Source organism: Podarcis pityusensis, assembly GCF_964106645.2.
Source record: "Podarcis pityusensis genome assembly, chromosome: 11".
NCBI classification, from domain to species: Eukaryota; Metazoa; Chordata; class Lepidosauria; order Squamata; family Lacertidae; genus Podarcis; species Podarcis pityusensis.
In genome coordinates, this window is record NC_138036.1 from 54879089 (window position 1) to 54893813 (window position 14725).

The 14725-nt window shown below is 41.8% G+C and overlaps 1 protein-coding gene across 3 annotated transcripts in view; it reads right to left on the reverse strand.

The window, feature by feature from the left end:
- LRRC2 (leucine rich repeat containing 2) overlaps window positions 1-14725 on the reverse strand; it is a gene marked incomplete at its 5' end in the record, with an annotated part of 83375 nt that overhangs the window by 33210 nt on the left and 35440 nt on the right. For all 3 annotated transcript variants that reach the window (XM_080972998.1, XM_080972997.1, XM_080972996.1), the window contains 3 exons: window positions 1314-1450; window positions 11678-11834; window positions 14010-14217. In XM_080972998.1, the coding sequence (XP_080829124.1) occupies window positions 1314-1450; window positions 11678-11834; window positions 14010-14217 (502 nt within the window). The remainder of the gene's footprint in view (window positions 1-1313; window positions 1451-11677; window positions 11835-14009; window positions 14218-14725) is intronic.

A 14725-nucleotide genomic window follows, 5' to 3' on the forward strand; every position in this document is an offset into this window, starting at 1 on the left:
CAAGTGAGATGTTGGAGATCTGCAAATATGATATCTCTGATTTCGCATCTACTTTTGCTCTACATGTATAGATGGATGCATCTATCTACAAATTTATTTATTTGGTTTTTCAATTTTAAGATTTTACAATCACATATCCAACATATGTCATAAAAACAAGACTCCAAAGAATCTCCAGGACTTCCCTCCTCCTCTTTGTGGGTCCTATTCTTAATCATTGCCTCCTGCATCTTTTATAATAATCCAAATCTTTTACATGCTGTTTTTTGTTGCATCAATTAAGTGTTTTAAATTTGTTGTTAGCCGCCCTGAGCCTGATTTTCTGAACCAGGAAGGGCGGGGTATAAATAAAAAAATATTATTTATTTATTATTAAATCTCCATTATATCCCAAAATTCACTATTAAACTACAAGTGTTATTCCAATCCTACTAACGCTTTTAACTGTTTACAATTATTTTTAAAATAGATTATAAATTTTCCCCATTCCTTATTTATTTCTGATTCTTCCGGTCATTTTTGCCATTTCGGCATAATTCATCAACTTAATCTGCCATTCTTCTCCGTTCAGGACTTTAACTTCTTTCCGATGAATGTCTCTTCCTTGCAGAAAATCAAACTGTTGGTCCATGTGGTTCAGTCCTGCCTCTCTTGATTGGCACTGAAGGCCTCTCTACATGCAAATCCTTTCTATTCCTGAGTATTCTACATTCCCCCATGGATGTGACCAGACAAGGATGAATCCCTTCCCCTTCTATTAAGCATGCATATCAAATCTCGTCACAGAGCTGAATGTTCTATGGTGAGATGTCTCCGTAATTTGTAGAAAGATCTTAGCTGGACCACAGACATAAATGTATGTAACTGAACCTCTGCCAAATATTTTTGGTTTTGCTGTGGATGGCAGCCTTGGAACCTGGCCATGTGCTTTTAATAGGCCACGCCTAAGTAGTAGTAGATTGCATGCATCCAGCTGTCTGCATAATTTTGTTTTTCTTGGCAGACACCCATTACACTATTATTAGCCCAGTACAAAGTACCTCCTGGCATGACTTTGCTCTCCTTTTCACTAGCGCAGTGAGAGCTGTAACATAGTCATATACAAAACAGACACTCATCTGCTCTGGCCTACTCTTCCAGCAACAAGGATTTTCAGTTTTATGGATTCTAAAACTGCCATTGAAACACTTTTGTGCCATGAACTACACTTGCAAAAGTCAGTTTTGTCACATGAGTTTTTAAAATATCATCATCATCATCATCATCATCTCACCACCCAAATTGATTACCAAAAGTGAGGTCAAAAATCTTACTTCAAATGGGAGCTCCGCTAGTTCTAGATTTCCAGATAAATCAAGTCTTTGCAGGTTCTCACAGTCTCCCAGTTCTGGAGGGACAGCCTTCAAGCGATTAAAACTCACATTGAGCTCTTGCAGGTTTTTTAAGCAACCTGTCAAAATAAAGTGAGCTAGATCAGCTGTGCAGTAATTCCAATGACTACAGTAACAATAAAAGAGACTATGGTAACAACAAGAGGCCCCTGGAAAACACGGGGCCAAGCGGTTTTCCAATTCAGTGGTATGGAGAAAGTTTTCCCAGACAAAAGCAACAGAGCAACTAGAAATCTGGATGAGCCAGCTTAATACAGACAGGGAAAACAGACCTGATATGATTTCATGGAGGAGGAGAGAGAGGAATTAGGGCAGCCTAATGCAATTTGCTAATAAAGTGCATTAATTAATTAACAGTTTAAATGTACACATTTCCATGTGAGGGAATAGTTCTAAAGAAAAAGGTGATGCATATGTTTATATTACACTTTTAGATTAAACACAACACAAACATTATCTTAAACGAAAGATTCACCATTCTCTAATGGAAGGGAATACCTCTTTTAGGATAATAAATATGTTAATTATAAAATGGTGCTTGACACCAGACACACACACACACACACACACACACACACATATATATATATATATATATATAATAACTGACCAAATTAAATTGGCTGGCCCAGTTAACCTGGAGCGCCTTCTTAGTGGGTTGAGAATGTTTTTGTTTGTTTGTTTGTTTTAAAAAAGATCATTTCTCATAACAGACAACTGCACGATAGCACAATTCTCTCTAGTGTTGGAGAATATGAAAAGTGCTTGTTAATTTTGAATTATTGATCTGTCTGTCTGTCTGCCTATTCACAATGCCTTTTCACTGAGGAGCTCAAGATGATACAAACAACTATCCCGGGTTGAGCTAAATTAGGTCAGAAGAGGGAAAATGACAGGCCCAAGGGCACCTCCTGAGTTTCAGGTATTAGTAGGGATTTGAATCCGGTTTGCTCAGATCTCCCCAGCGATAGTCCAACAAGCCATGCATCTCTTGAATGTTATACTCCATATTACCTGGCATATACTAATTCACAAAGGCAATATTTGAGGCTTCACCAATCCCACATCAGCCTGCTGTAGCCATCTACAAAAACTACAGAAGAAGAGACTAGCGTAGGGGTCGGCAACCTGTGGCCCATTGGCCGAATGCGGCCCACGAAGATCATTTTACCAGCCCATGAGCTGCCCCTGAACCGAACCACCCACTCGGCGAGTCCCCCGTGCACTATGCTAAACCGGCATGGTGCAGCGCGGGGACACACCGAGCGGCACCAGAAATCACGTCTGCACATGCACAGATACTGGAAATCGCATCTGCGCATGACCAGACGCCAAAAATTGCTTCTGGGCAGGTGCGATTTTCGGCATCTGGGCATGCGCATACGCGATTTCTGGCATTGCGCTGTGCCAGTCCGGCCCATGGACAATCTCCGTGGGAGTGATCCGGCCCATGGCTGGTAAACCTTGCCGACCCCTGGACTAGCACAAAGGAGGATATATAAAAGCCTGGTGTTCTCTCTTTTCTATCATGTGATGAGGCACACCATACTCCGGAGCTGTGGGAAATTGTGAAGTTGTATCAGAAGCAAATTTGGGTCACTACGGCTATAAAGGTAAAGGTAAAGGGACCCCTGACCATTTGGTCCAGTTGCGGACGACTCTGGGGTTGCGGCGCTCATCTCGCTTTACTGGCCGAGGGAGCCGGCGTACAGCTTCTGGGTCATGTGGCCAGCATGACTAAGCCGCTTCTGGCGAACCAGAGCAGAGCACGGAAACGCCATTTACCTTCCTGCCGGAGCGGTACCTATTTATCTACTTGCACTTTGACGTGCTTTCGAACTGCTAGGTTGGCAGGAGCAGGGACCGAGCAACGGGCGCTCACCCCGTCACAGGGATTCGAGCCACCGACCTTCTGATTAGCAAGTCCTAGGCTCTGTGGTTTAACCCACAGCGCCACCTGCATCCCTATGGCTATAAAAGGATGCATATTTCACGAGGCTGTCCAAGCGCTAAACTTCTCTGGCTCTGAGAACTGGAGCAACTATAATGAAGTGAAGAACTAAATTATGACCAAGAACTATCTCTTCCATGAAGATCCACTTCTATAAAGGGCCAACGGCAGAGATGAGGCTGAACAAGTGACTCTATTCTAGAGTGGGAAATCCCCTTTTGGTCCCTTGCCCTATTACAGGGGGTGGCTTCTGAAGATATCTTGCTGCCTGAAGCAAAGTAGTAAAATGGCATCCCCTCCTACAAAATCAAGGTGCATAGCACCCAAGACCAGCCAAGTTATTTTGGCACCCGAGGCAGAAAATCCCACATGCACATCTCTCTTTCCCTGACGAAGAAAATATAACAACAAATTAAGCAGGTAACTATTTGCTGCCTTTTCACAGCATCCAAAATATGATGACTGAGGTGGACCGCTTTGCCTAATGGCAGAGCCGGCCCCATCGGAACATAGGAAGCTGCCTTATAGTGAGTCAGACCATTGGTCTCTCTAAAATAACTTTTGTCAAAAGACCAGAAGCCTTTCTCTTAGGAATTTTAGGTGCAGATATACCGAAGGATTTGAGAAGACTCTGCATGTACGCGACTACAGCTGCAAGGATGCTGCTTGCCCAGCGATGGAAAGAGGATAAGATGCTGACTAAGGCGGATTGGCAGATGAAACTACTTGACTATGCAGAGATGGACTGGGAAAATCAGAAATCAGGAGGATCAAAACTTCAACAGAGAATGGACAAATATAGATTGTATTTAAAAGAACACTGTAATCGCTTGAACTCTTTGGCAGGCTTTGAATTATTATTATTAATAATAATAATAATAATAATAATAATAATAATAATACCCTGCCCATCTGGCTGGGCTTCCCCAGCCACTCTGGGTGGCTTCCAACAAAATATTAAAATACAGTAATGCCTCAAACTTTAAAAACTTCCCTAATCTTTGAATAACGCTTGCAATGTTATAAAGACTTTGGGTATTTTGGAGAACGATAATTCAGTTGAACTATAATATGCAGTTGATTAAGATATTTAAAGGACTAATGGAGGGGAGAAGGGAAGTCCTAAGATTTGGGTGAATCTTGTTTGATTTCAAAATTGAATTGTGTGATTTATTCTGTAAAACCAAGAAAAAATGTTTTTTAAAAAAACAGACAGGATATTCCCAGCGCTACCTGAAGACGCCAGGAATTGAACCTTGAGCTTTCCACATACAAAGTAGATGCTCTGTCACTGAGCTATAACCCTTCTCTGTAAACATTCATCAACATCTCTCAGAATCTCTCAGAAACTCCCTGCAAGCTACTTCTTCTAGGACACATGAAGGCTTTGTAGTTGCCTTCTCTCTGCAAAGAAGCAACAGTTCAGATGTTGACAAAAGATGGCGTAAAGCCGGGATCTAAGGAAGCAGCCGCAACGACAGGTGAAGAGGCAGGCATTCTCATACCCTTGTACCCCTGGGGGACAGCTCTTTCACCTGCTTGCTATTACTGCTTTTTGTAATAGCTCTAAGGCCTCTGCTCACTCTGGTCCCGACATCTTTGAAGGCGGAAGGGAAAAGGAAAGCCGCAGACCTCTCACACACAGAGCCATTCATGAGTGTTAAGGAATCATCATAAATAGACCACTTGCAGACCCCACAAAACTTCGACATTTGGTGCATATATAGTCCAAGATAATAGGGAATGTTAAAAAAAAAAAAAAAGGAAGCCATGTGTAAATCATTCATTAGACACAGGGTGAATAAATATATCTCAAACGTGTAAGTTGGTGTTGGTGCTGACCTTTAAACAGCCTTGGTCCTGTATACCTGAAGGAGCGTCTCCATCCCCATCGTTCAGCCCGGACACTGAGGTCTAGCGCCAAGGGCCTTCTGGCGGTTCCCTCTTTGCAAGAAGTGAGGTTACAGGGAACCAGGCAGAGGGCCTTCTCGGTAGTGGCACCCGCCCTGTGGAACGCCCTCCCATCAGATGTCAAGGAAATAAACAACTATCTGACTTTTAGAAGACATCTGAAGGCAGCCCTGTTTAGGGAAGTTTTTAATGTTGGTATTTTATTGCTTCTTTAATATTCTGTCGGAAGCCGCTCAGAGTGGCTGGGGAAACCCAGCCAGATGGGTGGGGTATAAAAAAAAACTATTATTATTATTATTATTATTATTAAGTTACCTCCCAGCAAGGAGGAGGCTGGCAGTGCAAAGGTGTGGCAATGTTCAGGGAGGCAGGAAAGGATATATTGTTTATTAATGTCCTTCGTAACTTATGCTAGCAAATTCTATAACTTAGCAGAGTTTTAAACATTCCCCTTTTAACGCACAGCAGGTAGCTGGTTGCAAGCTTGTTTAAGCTTCTCAATATAGATTCCTGGCAAGATCCCTAATTTCCCTCTTAAAAGAATAAGCATGTCACAATCTTATTTAAGATATATAAAAGTAGTTTACTCACAGCATCATCAGTTCACATATGGGTGAAAGCATTTCTGGCTTAAAAAAGCTGCTCCAACGAAGAGAGGAAGTCAAAGAAGAGGGAAAGATGGCTGCGTGCCTAGTGCTTTTGTCACCTGGACAGGTAAGGTCGCGCCCACCTCTAGTCACATGCAAGAGGAAGGATGCTCCAGGCCAGGAGGAAAAAGGAAGTTTTCGACTGGCTGGAACAAACATCCCCTTTGCGTGTCCACTCTAGGCAAACAAGGAATGTTGTACTTGACTGCTACTTGTGTATCCCATCCCACAAAAGGGAGGAGGCAACTGTTCTCTGTTGTCTCAGATATCAAAATGTCTTCCTCAAGCCCTGGAAGCTTGCAGTATGGAAAAAGAAGCTTCTGCAGCCATGCTTCTTGAGTTGTGATCCATTAAGGCAGGCATAGGCAAACTCCGGCCCTCCAGATGTTTGGAACTACAATTCCCATCATCCCTAGCTAACAGCATCAGTGGTCAGGGATGATGGGAAGTGTAGTTCCAAACATCTGGAGGGCTGGAGTTTGCCTATGTCTGCAATTAGGTCAATGGCACTACATTGGTTTCAATAGAAGATTCTGACATAAATTATTACTATCATTATTCAATTTCTATACCGCTCTTTATCCGAGGATCTCAATGCAGTTTACAATATAAAGACACAAAAATACATGCCTTAATAACAAACAAGAACAATAACCTTCACACACACACACACACACACACACACACAGACACACAGCTTAAAGGCCATAGATTGTTCAATTGGCCAAAGGCCTGAGAAAATAGGAATATTTTTGCCTCGCAACCTAAAGATATGTAACCAAGGCACCAGCACTTTGAATTGGGCCCAGAAGTTAATTGGCAGCCAGTGCAGCTGGGCCACGATTGCCGTTATTTGATCCAATGGTTTGTGTCGTTGTACAAAAGAAGAAGATCTAAATTAAATAATTAAACAACCCATGTATTTTTGTGCCTTCTGAGTGGAAGCAGTTAGAGCAGTAATGAAATCCAGTTTCCCTGGTAATTTCATGCCTGAGAATATTTTACTTTTAATTAGTAGCTGCAGCACCATCCCAGTCACTCCTGAGTCATGATTTATTCTTATTTTTATTTCTTCCTTTTTAAAAAATCATTATTAAACACGTTAAAACCAGTAATTAAAGTACAACTTTTAATTTTTAATAGGAAGTGGGTGTTATTATTGTGGAAATGCAAAGCTGCGTTAGAGTTCCTAAGTGGCTGTTAAGAAAACTGTAAGTAGAGGCCATTATAAAGCCATTTTTGTGCATAAAGCCCTTTGGAAAGGTAACGGATCTCCCCATGAACGCTAATAACTGACTCTTGCTGCTTATTGCCCATGAGCACCTCACCCATCCAATCCATTTACTGAGCTGCTATGATGTCACGGAAGGTTCAACACTACCTAATCATTATATAAGAAGAATCTTATGTAAAGGTATAAATGTTGATGGTGGTGGTGGTGCATTGTCTGTGAAAGAAAAAAGGCCAGCTTGACTAAGAGGCCTGGGCCTAGCCCTAGACATAGGGAGAGCCTGGTGGGAAGACTGGAGGAATAAGCACTAAGAAACTCAGAGAGTACTTTTTTGACTGGTTTATGACTTGTGTAGACAGGCTAACTAATGCCGGTGTACTTTTTTAAAAAAACGGCTCCAGAAAGAAATATTCAATAGACCTTCAAGTGTCCCAATTTGCCCAGGACATTCCCTGAATTACAGAAGCCAACCAAGCTTCTGATCTGATCCTGGAATGTCCCAGTTTCCCCCCTCCAGTGCTGCCACTGAGCTCAGGGAGGAATATGACCTTGCATATGTTTTTTTTTGTGCTGCATTCTTGCATGAACCAACTAACTCATGGAGCATCAACTATTCTATTTTTTTTAAAGATATTTATTGAGATTTTCAAAATGTTACAAAAAAGAGAAAAAATAAAATAGAAGCAGAAGAGAGTACAAAGGATAAAAATAATTGACAAAATAGAAAAAGAAAGAAAACAAAACCAACCCCTTCCCACCATATACAAAAAAATTGCAAATGAGAAAAAATGACAGAAAAAAAGAAAAAAAGAAGAATGCAAAAATCACAAAACTTTAAAAACATCTAAAAACAAATTCATTATTTTCAAATCCTTAACTGTCATTACCTTCTTTCTTAGACCTCCTCCTCCTCCCTTTCTTTGTATCCTAGTTATTAATTATCCCAGCAAATCCTCGACCTTATCTTTCTATAATAGAATAAACCTTAAAACTTAAAACTTAAATCTTATCCTTATCAACTTCTCATAATCATAATATTCTTTCATAATTCTTTAAACATCTTTGCTAAAGCCAAGTAATTTCATTCCAACATTCTTCTATCATTCATCAATTTTATAAAACAGTTCTAATGGTTGAAAAAAGAGGTATAAACAGGTCCAATCTTCATCCAGCGTCCCTTCCTCCTGGTTCCGGGTTTTGTCAGTCCTTATTCCCGTCAATCTAGCCCATTAACCTGGCAACCTTATGTCCGAGGCCCTCAAGTCTCTTCCATGACCCTTCCGCGGCTCTTCTTCATATTTGTAACTGTATTTTCCCTTGTCTCCTGCTCGTGGTAACTCCAGCTTGACAATGTTTTTAACCCTTCTCAACAGATCAGCCCCTTTTCCATGTTCAACAATGAATTCCATGTAGTATTTAAAAGCATGTTTCAAAGGCCCTCCAAAATTGAGAGCCCCCACCACAGTCCCAAACATCTCACAGCCCGTTGCCATATTTGAAAAGTCCAAACATCCCAGCATAGGGGGGGTCAATCCAGCCCCCCATTTCCAAACCAAGCCAAACTTTTCCTTTCCAGATATGGCTTTTTCCAAGATCATTTGTCAAATCCAAAAAATCATATTCCTGTTGGGCCTGTTCTGTCAAAACACACTCCTGATTTAATGTCAAAAACTCCTGTTCTGTCAAGACACACCCCTGATTTAAATCCTGAGTGGGCTCCACATATTTTCCCACTGTCTGTTCAAAGTTTCCCACTGCCTGTTCAAAATTTCTAGTCGAAGTCGCCATCCAATTCACCTTCTCGTGTAATTGTTCCAGTAGATCGTTTGTTTTATAGAGAGCATACAACAAGGCTTCTGAATACATTGTCCTACAAGGTCAGATACTTGTTCCCACGGTTGTAATCTGTAACAGCTGTCGACTCCCTGGAGTTAGTTACAGTTTCACAGTTACAATTTCACAGACTCCCCCTAGGGGGAAGACTTCTATTTATTCTTGCAACAAAGTTTCCTTTTTTAAGATACTTTGTCCATATATAATCCTTTAAAATGCGAAAGGGAACAGTGGAATCACTAGGTTTCTCTTCTTTTAGCCATCTGTCAAAAACACTTGTCTTTGGTTAATGAACTTCACACGTCAGTCCTGACAGCCCGCTCCAGGATCAGGACGGAGGAAAGTTACTTCACTTTAAAGTCACTTGAAACAGTCCAAAAAGATCCCCCCCTTCTCCTGCTGTCGAAGGGGGGTTCCACAATTTTAAATGGTGAAATCCAATCTTTTAAAAGCGATTTCCTGAGCTCTAGTTTAAATTGCCTTTGCTTTATTCTGTTTGCAAAAGAACGGAAGGATGACTTCCTGTTTAGACCTTCCTGTTCCGTACCAAATTCAAGTAAATTTTTTAAAGTCCGATTCTTTCCTACTCGCAAGTCCTTATTTGATGTCCAATTGTTCAAAGTCTAAGTACTCACGGGTGCTTATTTTAAAGCCCAAATTGTCCCAGGACAAAGGCAGTGCTCTCCGGCAACAGCTATGCGGCTTCGCTCCACGGAAATAGCAGTTGACTCACAGCACCGCGCCATTTCCCCCTCTTCACTTCGGAGCCCGCTAGTGGGTTCCTTAGCGGGTTGGGGGGGCGCTAAAGGTGCCCGCCGAGTCCCATGGTCACAGGCTTCATCCGCCTGTGATTTTTAAGTGGGTCCCCGCTTCGCCGTAGCAGAGAAGACCCGTTTTCCGCGGAGCTAGTCCCTCCAGTTCAGAGGGAGTCAGCCATTGCTGGTGGCGCCACCCCGGAAGTCCCATCAACTATTCTAACAGGACATGAGAACATTTTGAAAAGGACACCTCTGCTACCATGCTGGTGACTTGCAATTATGCAACTCATACATCTCCAGCAAATGCACTCATTTGATTTGGAACAAGCACTTCATCATAGTAATTTCTGTTAGCTTAGCCAGCGTGCGTAGGCCAACGATTTTTCAAGAGGACTTTCTTCAGGACAGGGAAGAACACATGAGCAAAGAGCATTTTATGCAACTAACTACCCCCCGCTCTTCATTTTTATATGGCAAATCATAGTTCCAAGAACACCTGTTGCGTCTATCAGCTCAAAGAACAAGAATCCTTTTTTAAAAGAAGAAGAAGAAGAAGGGACCTTGAGATAGAATCTAATTTGGAGGAGGATTCCATTTTTATTCTATTCTCCACTGCCACCTTGTGGAATACTTAAAGCAATTAAGCTTGCTGGTTTGTTTCATCCCGAAGATCAAAACACCAATAAAACAGCCAGACTTTGACTTTTTGTTTCATACCCATAAATTTCATGTTTGTGCCTTGTGGGTGGTTTTCTAATGCACTTAGCTTTCAGATTGCCCATAAAATATATCCTAATATCAGCTGGAAATTATATTCATAAAGTATAATGTACATAAATAAATAAATCATATGCATTAGTGTTAATTTAACAGTTGGGAAAACCTAACCTGGCATTAGATACTATTTAGTTAACTATTTAATATCGCTATGATCTGCTATTTAACCCCACCCCCCCAAAAAAGTGAAAAAAAGAAGAGACCATTGTAATTTTATTTACTTCTAGTTTTAAGTGAATGAACTGTTTCCCTCTTCTGTAATGAACCAAGATTCTTGGGTTTAAAAAGTTGGCAACAGCAAAACATAACTCTCTTGGTTCAAACTCAAGAAAATAACAATCCAGAATTGCCATTTCTGGGAGGGGAAGGGAAGTGTGACTTGTTGCCAGCAACCAAGTGGCAATATTTCAATGACTCGTTCGCAAATTAAGCCCCAAATCACCAAATTTGAAACCACCAAAAAGTACATTGGTACCTCGGGATGCGAACGGGATCCGTTCTGGAGCCCCATTCGCATCCTGAACAGAACGTAAGACACAACTGTCCGTCTGCGCATGCGTGGGTCGCGTTTTGCCACTTCCGCGCATGGGCATGACGTCATTTTTACTGTCTGTGCATGTGCGAGCGGTGAAACCCGGAAGTAACGTGCTCCGTTACTTCCGTGTCGCCATGGAGCGCAACCCGAAAATACTTAGCCTGAAGCATATTTATCCCAAGCTATGACTGTACTGCCATTGCAAAACCTGGTGAGCATCTGGATACAGCCGACACCCATCCACCAAGGTGGAGTGTTGTTTAGGAGTGTTGTTTAGGCAGTCAGTCAATCATCAGAGGTGGGATTAGGGCATCATGACCGGTTCTTCCACACAGGGCCAAGGTAGTACTGTACCTTCCCGCCTCCTTCCTAAAACCTAGTAAGTGCTGGGCTTTGGGAAGGAGGCATGAGGGCTCTGACAGGGTCCGAGAGTCCTCCTGCCTCCTTCCCAAATAACAGGGGACAGGACTGTGATGAACTGCATCTTTTCCCCCCCAACAAGAACTGGAAAAAGTCACCTAACAGTGAGAGAGCGCATTTGACAGGAGGCGGAAAATGTGAAGGAAATGCATGCTCCCTTTCAGTTCAGCCCTGAATGTGATGATAAACAACAAAGGTGATGTCTGGGGAGTGGGAGACCTACCAATTTCAGTCGGAAGCTCTGTGATCAGGTTGCTTGGTAATTCTAGTATTCTCAGCTCCTGAAATAAGGCAATGTAAGCTGGAATGGTTGTGATCATAGTATTGCTTATATGCCATTCTTTTAGATGTGTCTGTTCTTTCAGAGAATCTGGAAATTCCTAAGAAAAGGAGATACACATGAGGTCTTTATTGAGAAATATTCACAAACAGAATTTTGTCAGTATTTTCAGATGCAAGCTGATGTTACTAAACGTGCTATGAACATATGTTTCATTATACTATGCACTTCCAACTCTATGCTTCTATCAAATCACAATTCCACATGCCCCCCACCAAATTTAAGATGCATGCAAAGGGGAGGGGGCAGTTCTCTTCTGGTCTCCTCTCATGTATTTTAAAAGGAAGAGCAGCAACTTACACACATTGACCCCATTCATAATGCCAATAATACATGTATTTTTAATACACAGTACAGAACTAGAGGAGATGCTGGAACTATGCGATCAGATCTCACATCTCTTTAAATTTATTTTAAAAACAGTCCCAGGTACTGCGGTGACTGAGGGAGGTCATTTTGCCTCCAACCACTTCCCCAATATAAATCATTCCCCAGCAGCTGTTTCTCCCGTTATAGAAAACATACAAGCAACCCCAACCTCCGGGCAGTGAGAGTCTCCAGGGGTTTCAGAACTTTTCCAGGGTTTGGTTTCCTTGGAACAAAGTTCAGCAGAGACTGTGATGTCTATAGGATAGATGGTTTTGTTGACACACATATATAACTTGAGCATAAGATGGAGGTGTTCACAGCATTAGCACATCTTGTTCCCACATATGGTTGCTAGGGGAGCCCCGCAGTCTAGCAGAGAGCGGGGGGGGGGGGATATCTCTCTGCCTCAATCTTTTGGATGCTGATGAAGACACTTGTGGCCAGCTAAGGTCATTGTCTTATGAAAAAGATGCTTGCCTGACTGGTTCAGCAACCTCCTCTCCTAGATTCTAACTCTCACTGGATATAGGAGGCCAAGAACTACAAGGTGCTCAGGACATCATTCAGGCTGACCCTCACCCCTCAATGCAGAACGCGATGTGTGTTTTCCTTGATGAGGCAAACAGCCAGGTGAGATGGGTGTGATTTACATGAGGCAAAAAGCACAGGGCAAAAGGTTGTCCATAAGAAACCAAAACTGGCAAAGATTTGAACCATGTTCCAGTGGTTTCTCACCTGTTTTAGAAGATTGTCATCCCTCTGAGTTTCATTTCCCCCTTTAACAAGTCAAGAGTTAAGGAAGAAATTAAGCTCAGAGGGATGAAGTGACAATCTTCTAGAACAGGAAAGGGAAACTTCCAGATCTCAGCCCAAATTCAGACCACCAGGCCTCAGAATTCAGACTGCACAGTTCTCCCCAGGCCACCCGACATCCTCCTTGTTTGTAAGTGCTGTCAACCCAGCCAGATAGGCCTGCCCAACCTCACCAGAGGCCACTTTGAGTTGGACATTCTCAGCCCTGGAACTGGCTGTAAAACAGGGCCATCTTTTGGAGATAAATTAAGTTTGAGTAGTGCTTATGTCCACGAATGGTTTTCCCCTGTGACTTTTTCAGCCACATTCTCTCCTGGGCAACCTTCAGTAGTAGAAAGCTACTCTGGAGATCATTCCAGCCTACCTTGCCTTTAAATTATGTTGGAAATGCAGGGGGCTTCCATATTGCTTTCCTATTAAAGATGAAGACTAGACTTTTCTAGTGGCTGTCTTTGTGGAACAATTTATCAGCTTCTTGCTGGCTTCTGAAGATTACTGAAGAACATGAGGGAATTGAAGAGCAGAGCCAAAAGGAAGCCTGTGTAAATTTCACTTCCTATCATAAGCTGGTTTGTAAACCAAGCACTAAAATGCCATATAAGCCTGTCTATAGCCACATGCATGGCAGGAAGCACAATTCTGAAAAGCCAGCCATAATAAGTTTTCAAGTGTCCTTTAAACATATTTTCACATTCATTTTTTCCTGCTTTTCTTTTGATCCCTTTTCTTATTTATTTTTCAAGTACGAATGTTGTTGTAGTATCATGCTAACTTTTGCTTTATACAAGGCACTGAAATTCTTTTTTTTTAAGGCTAGAGAAGAAGATGTTGCAAGCCTACAAGCAAAGGCTCTAATTCAACAAAGTTTAGGCATGCTTAAGTCTAATGAAGTCAGCAGATGTTGGCACACCTAATTCTGATAGATTGTGACCAATGTGATTATATAAAAGGTGGGGGGGAAATGATTTAATCCTCCAATATCAATATCATTTGTGGCAAAGTGTTGCACCACCCAAATATTCTATCCACTTACTGTCCAGTGTTCTCCTGAAAGTTGAAAAATGAATTTGTTTCTTTCTTTCTGTGTTTCATTCAACAAGGCAATCTTCTTAATGAGCGGCGAGTTGTTTTCAACCTTGTCCAAAATTTTGTTAGTATCTACGACACCATTATTCAGATATGCAGCTTGTGGAATGCCATTTCTTCTGCACTCTAGGATAATGTCCCATTCTTGCCTTATCCTGAAACAGGATAAATGAAAGCATTTCTCTTTTCTTTCTTACTCCCTCTCCGCCCCATAAAAAACCATGTAATAACATTGTGTTTCAAAAAAGACAAGATTATTCAGCATCCAAATGAGATTGTATAATTTCTGCCACTGTAAAAAAAACAACATCAACAGCTTAAAAGCACACGAAGTGGGTGTGATTGTGCCCACAACACAGGGAGAAATACGAACCTTGTGATTGCATGTGGAACTAATGTTCTTTGGCTAAGGAAAAGAATATCCATTGGGTCTTCTGTTGTACATTAATAGGCACCACAAGGAAGCCAAACTCACTCTTGATGGACTCCCATTCATTTCTGAGATGCTCTGCAACAAGTAAGCTTATACCCTCCACCATTTCTCTGTTGAAAATAGGGACTCCCCATTCCATAATGATAATTTTACTGTTTATACCCCACACATCTTACTGGATTGTCCCAGCCACTCTGGGCAGATTTCAACATAATAAAACATTAAACATA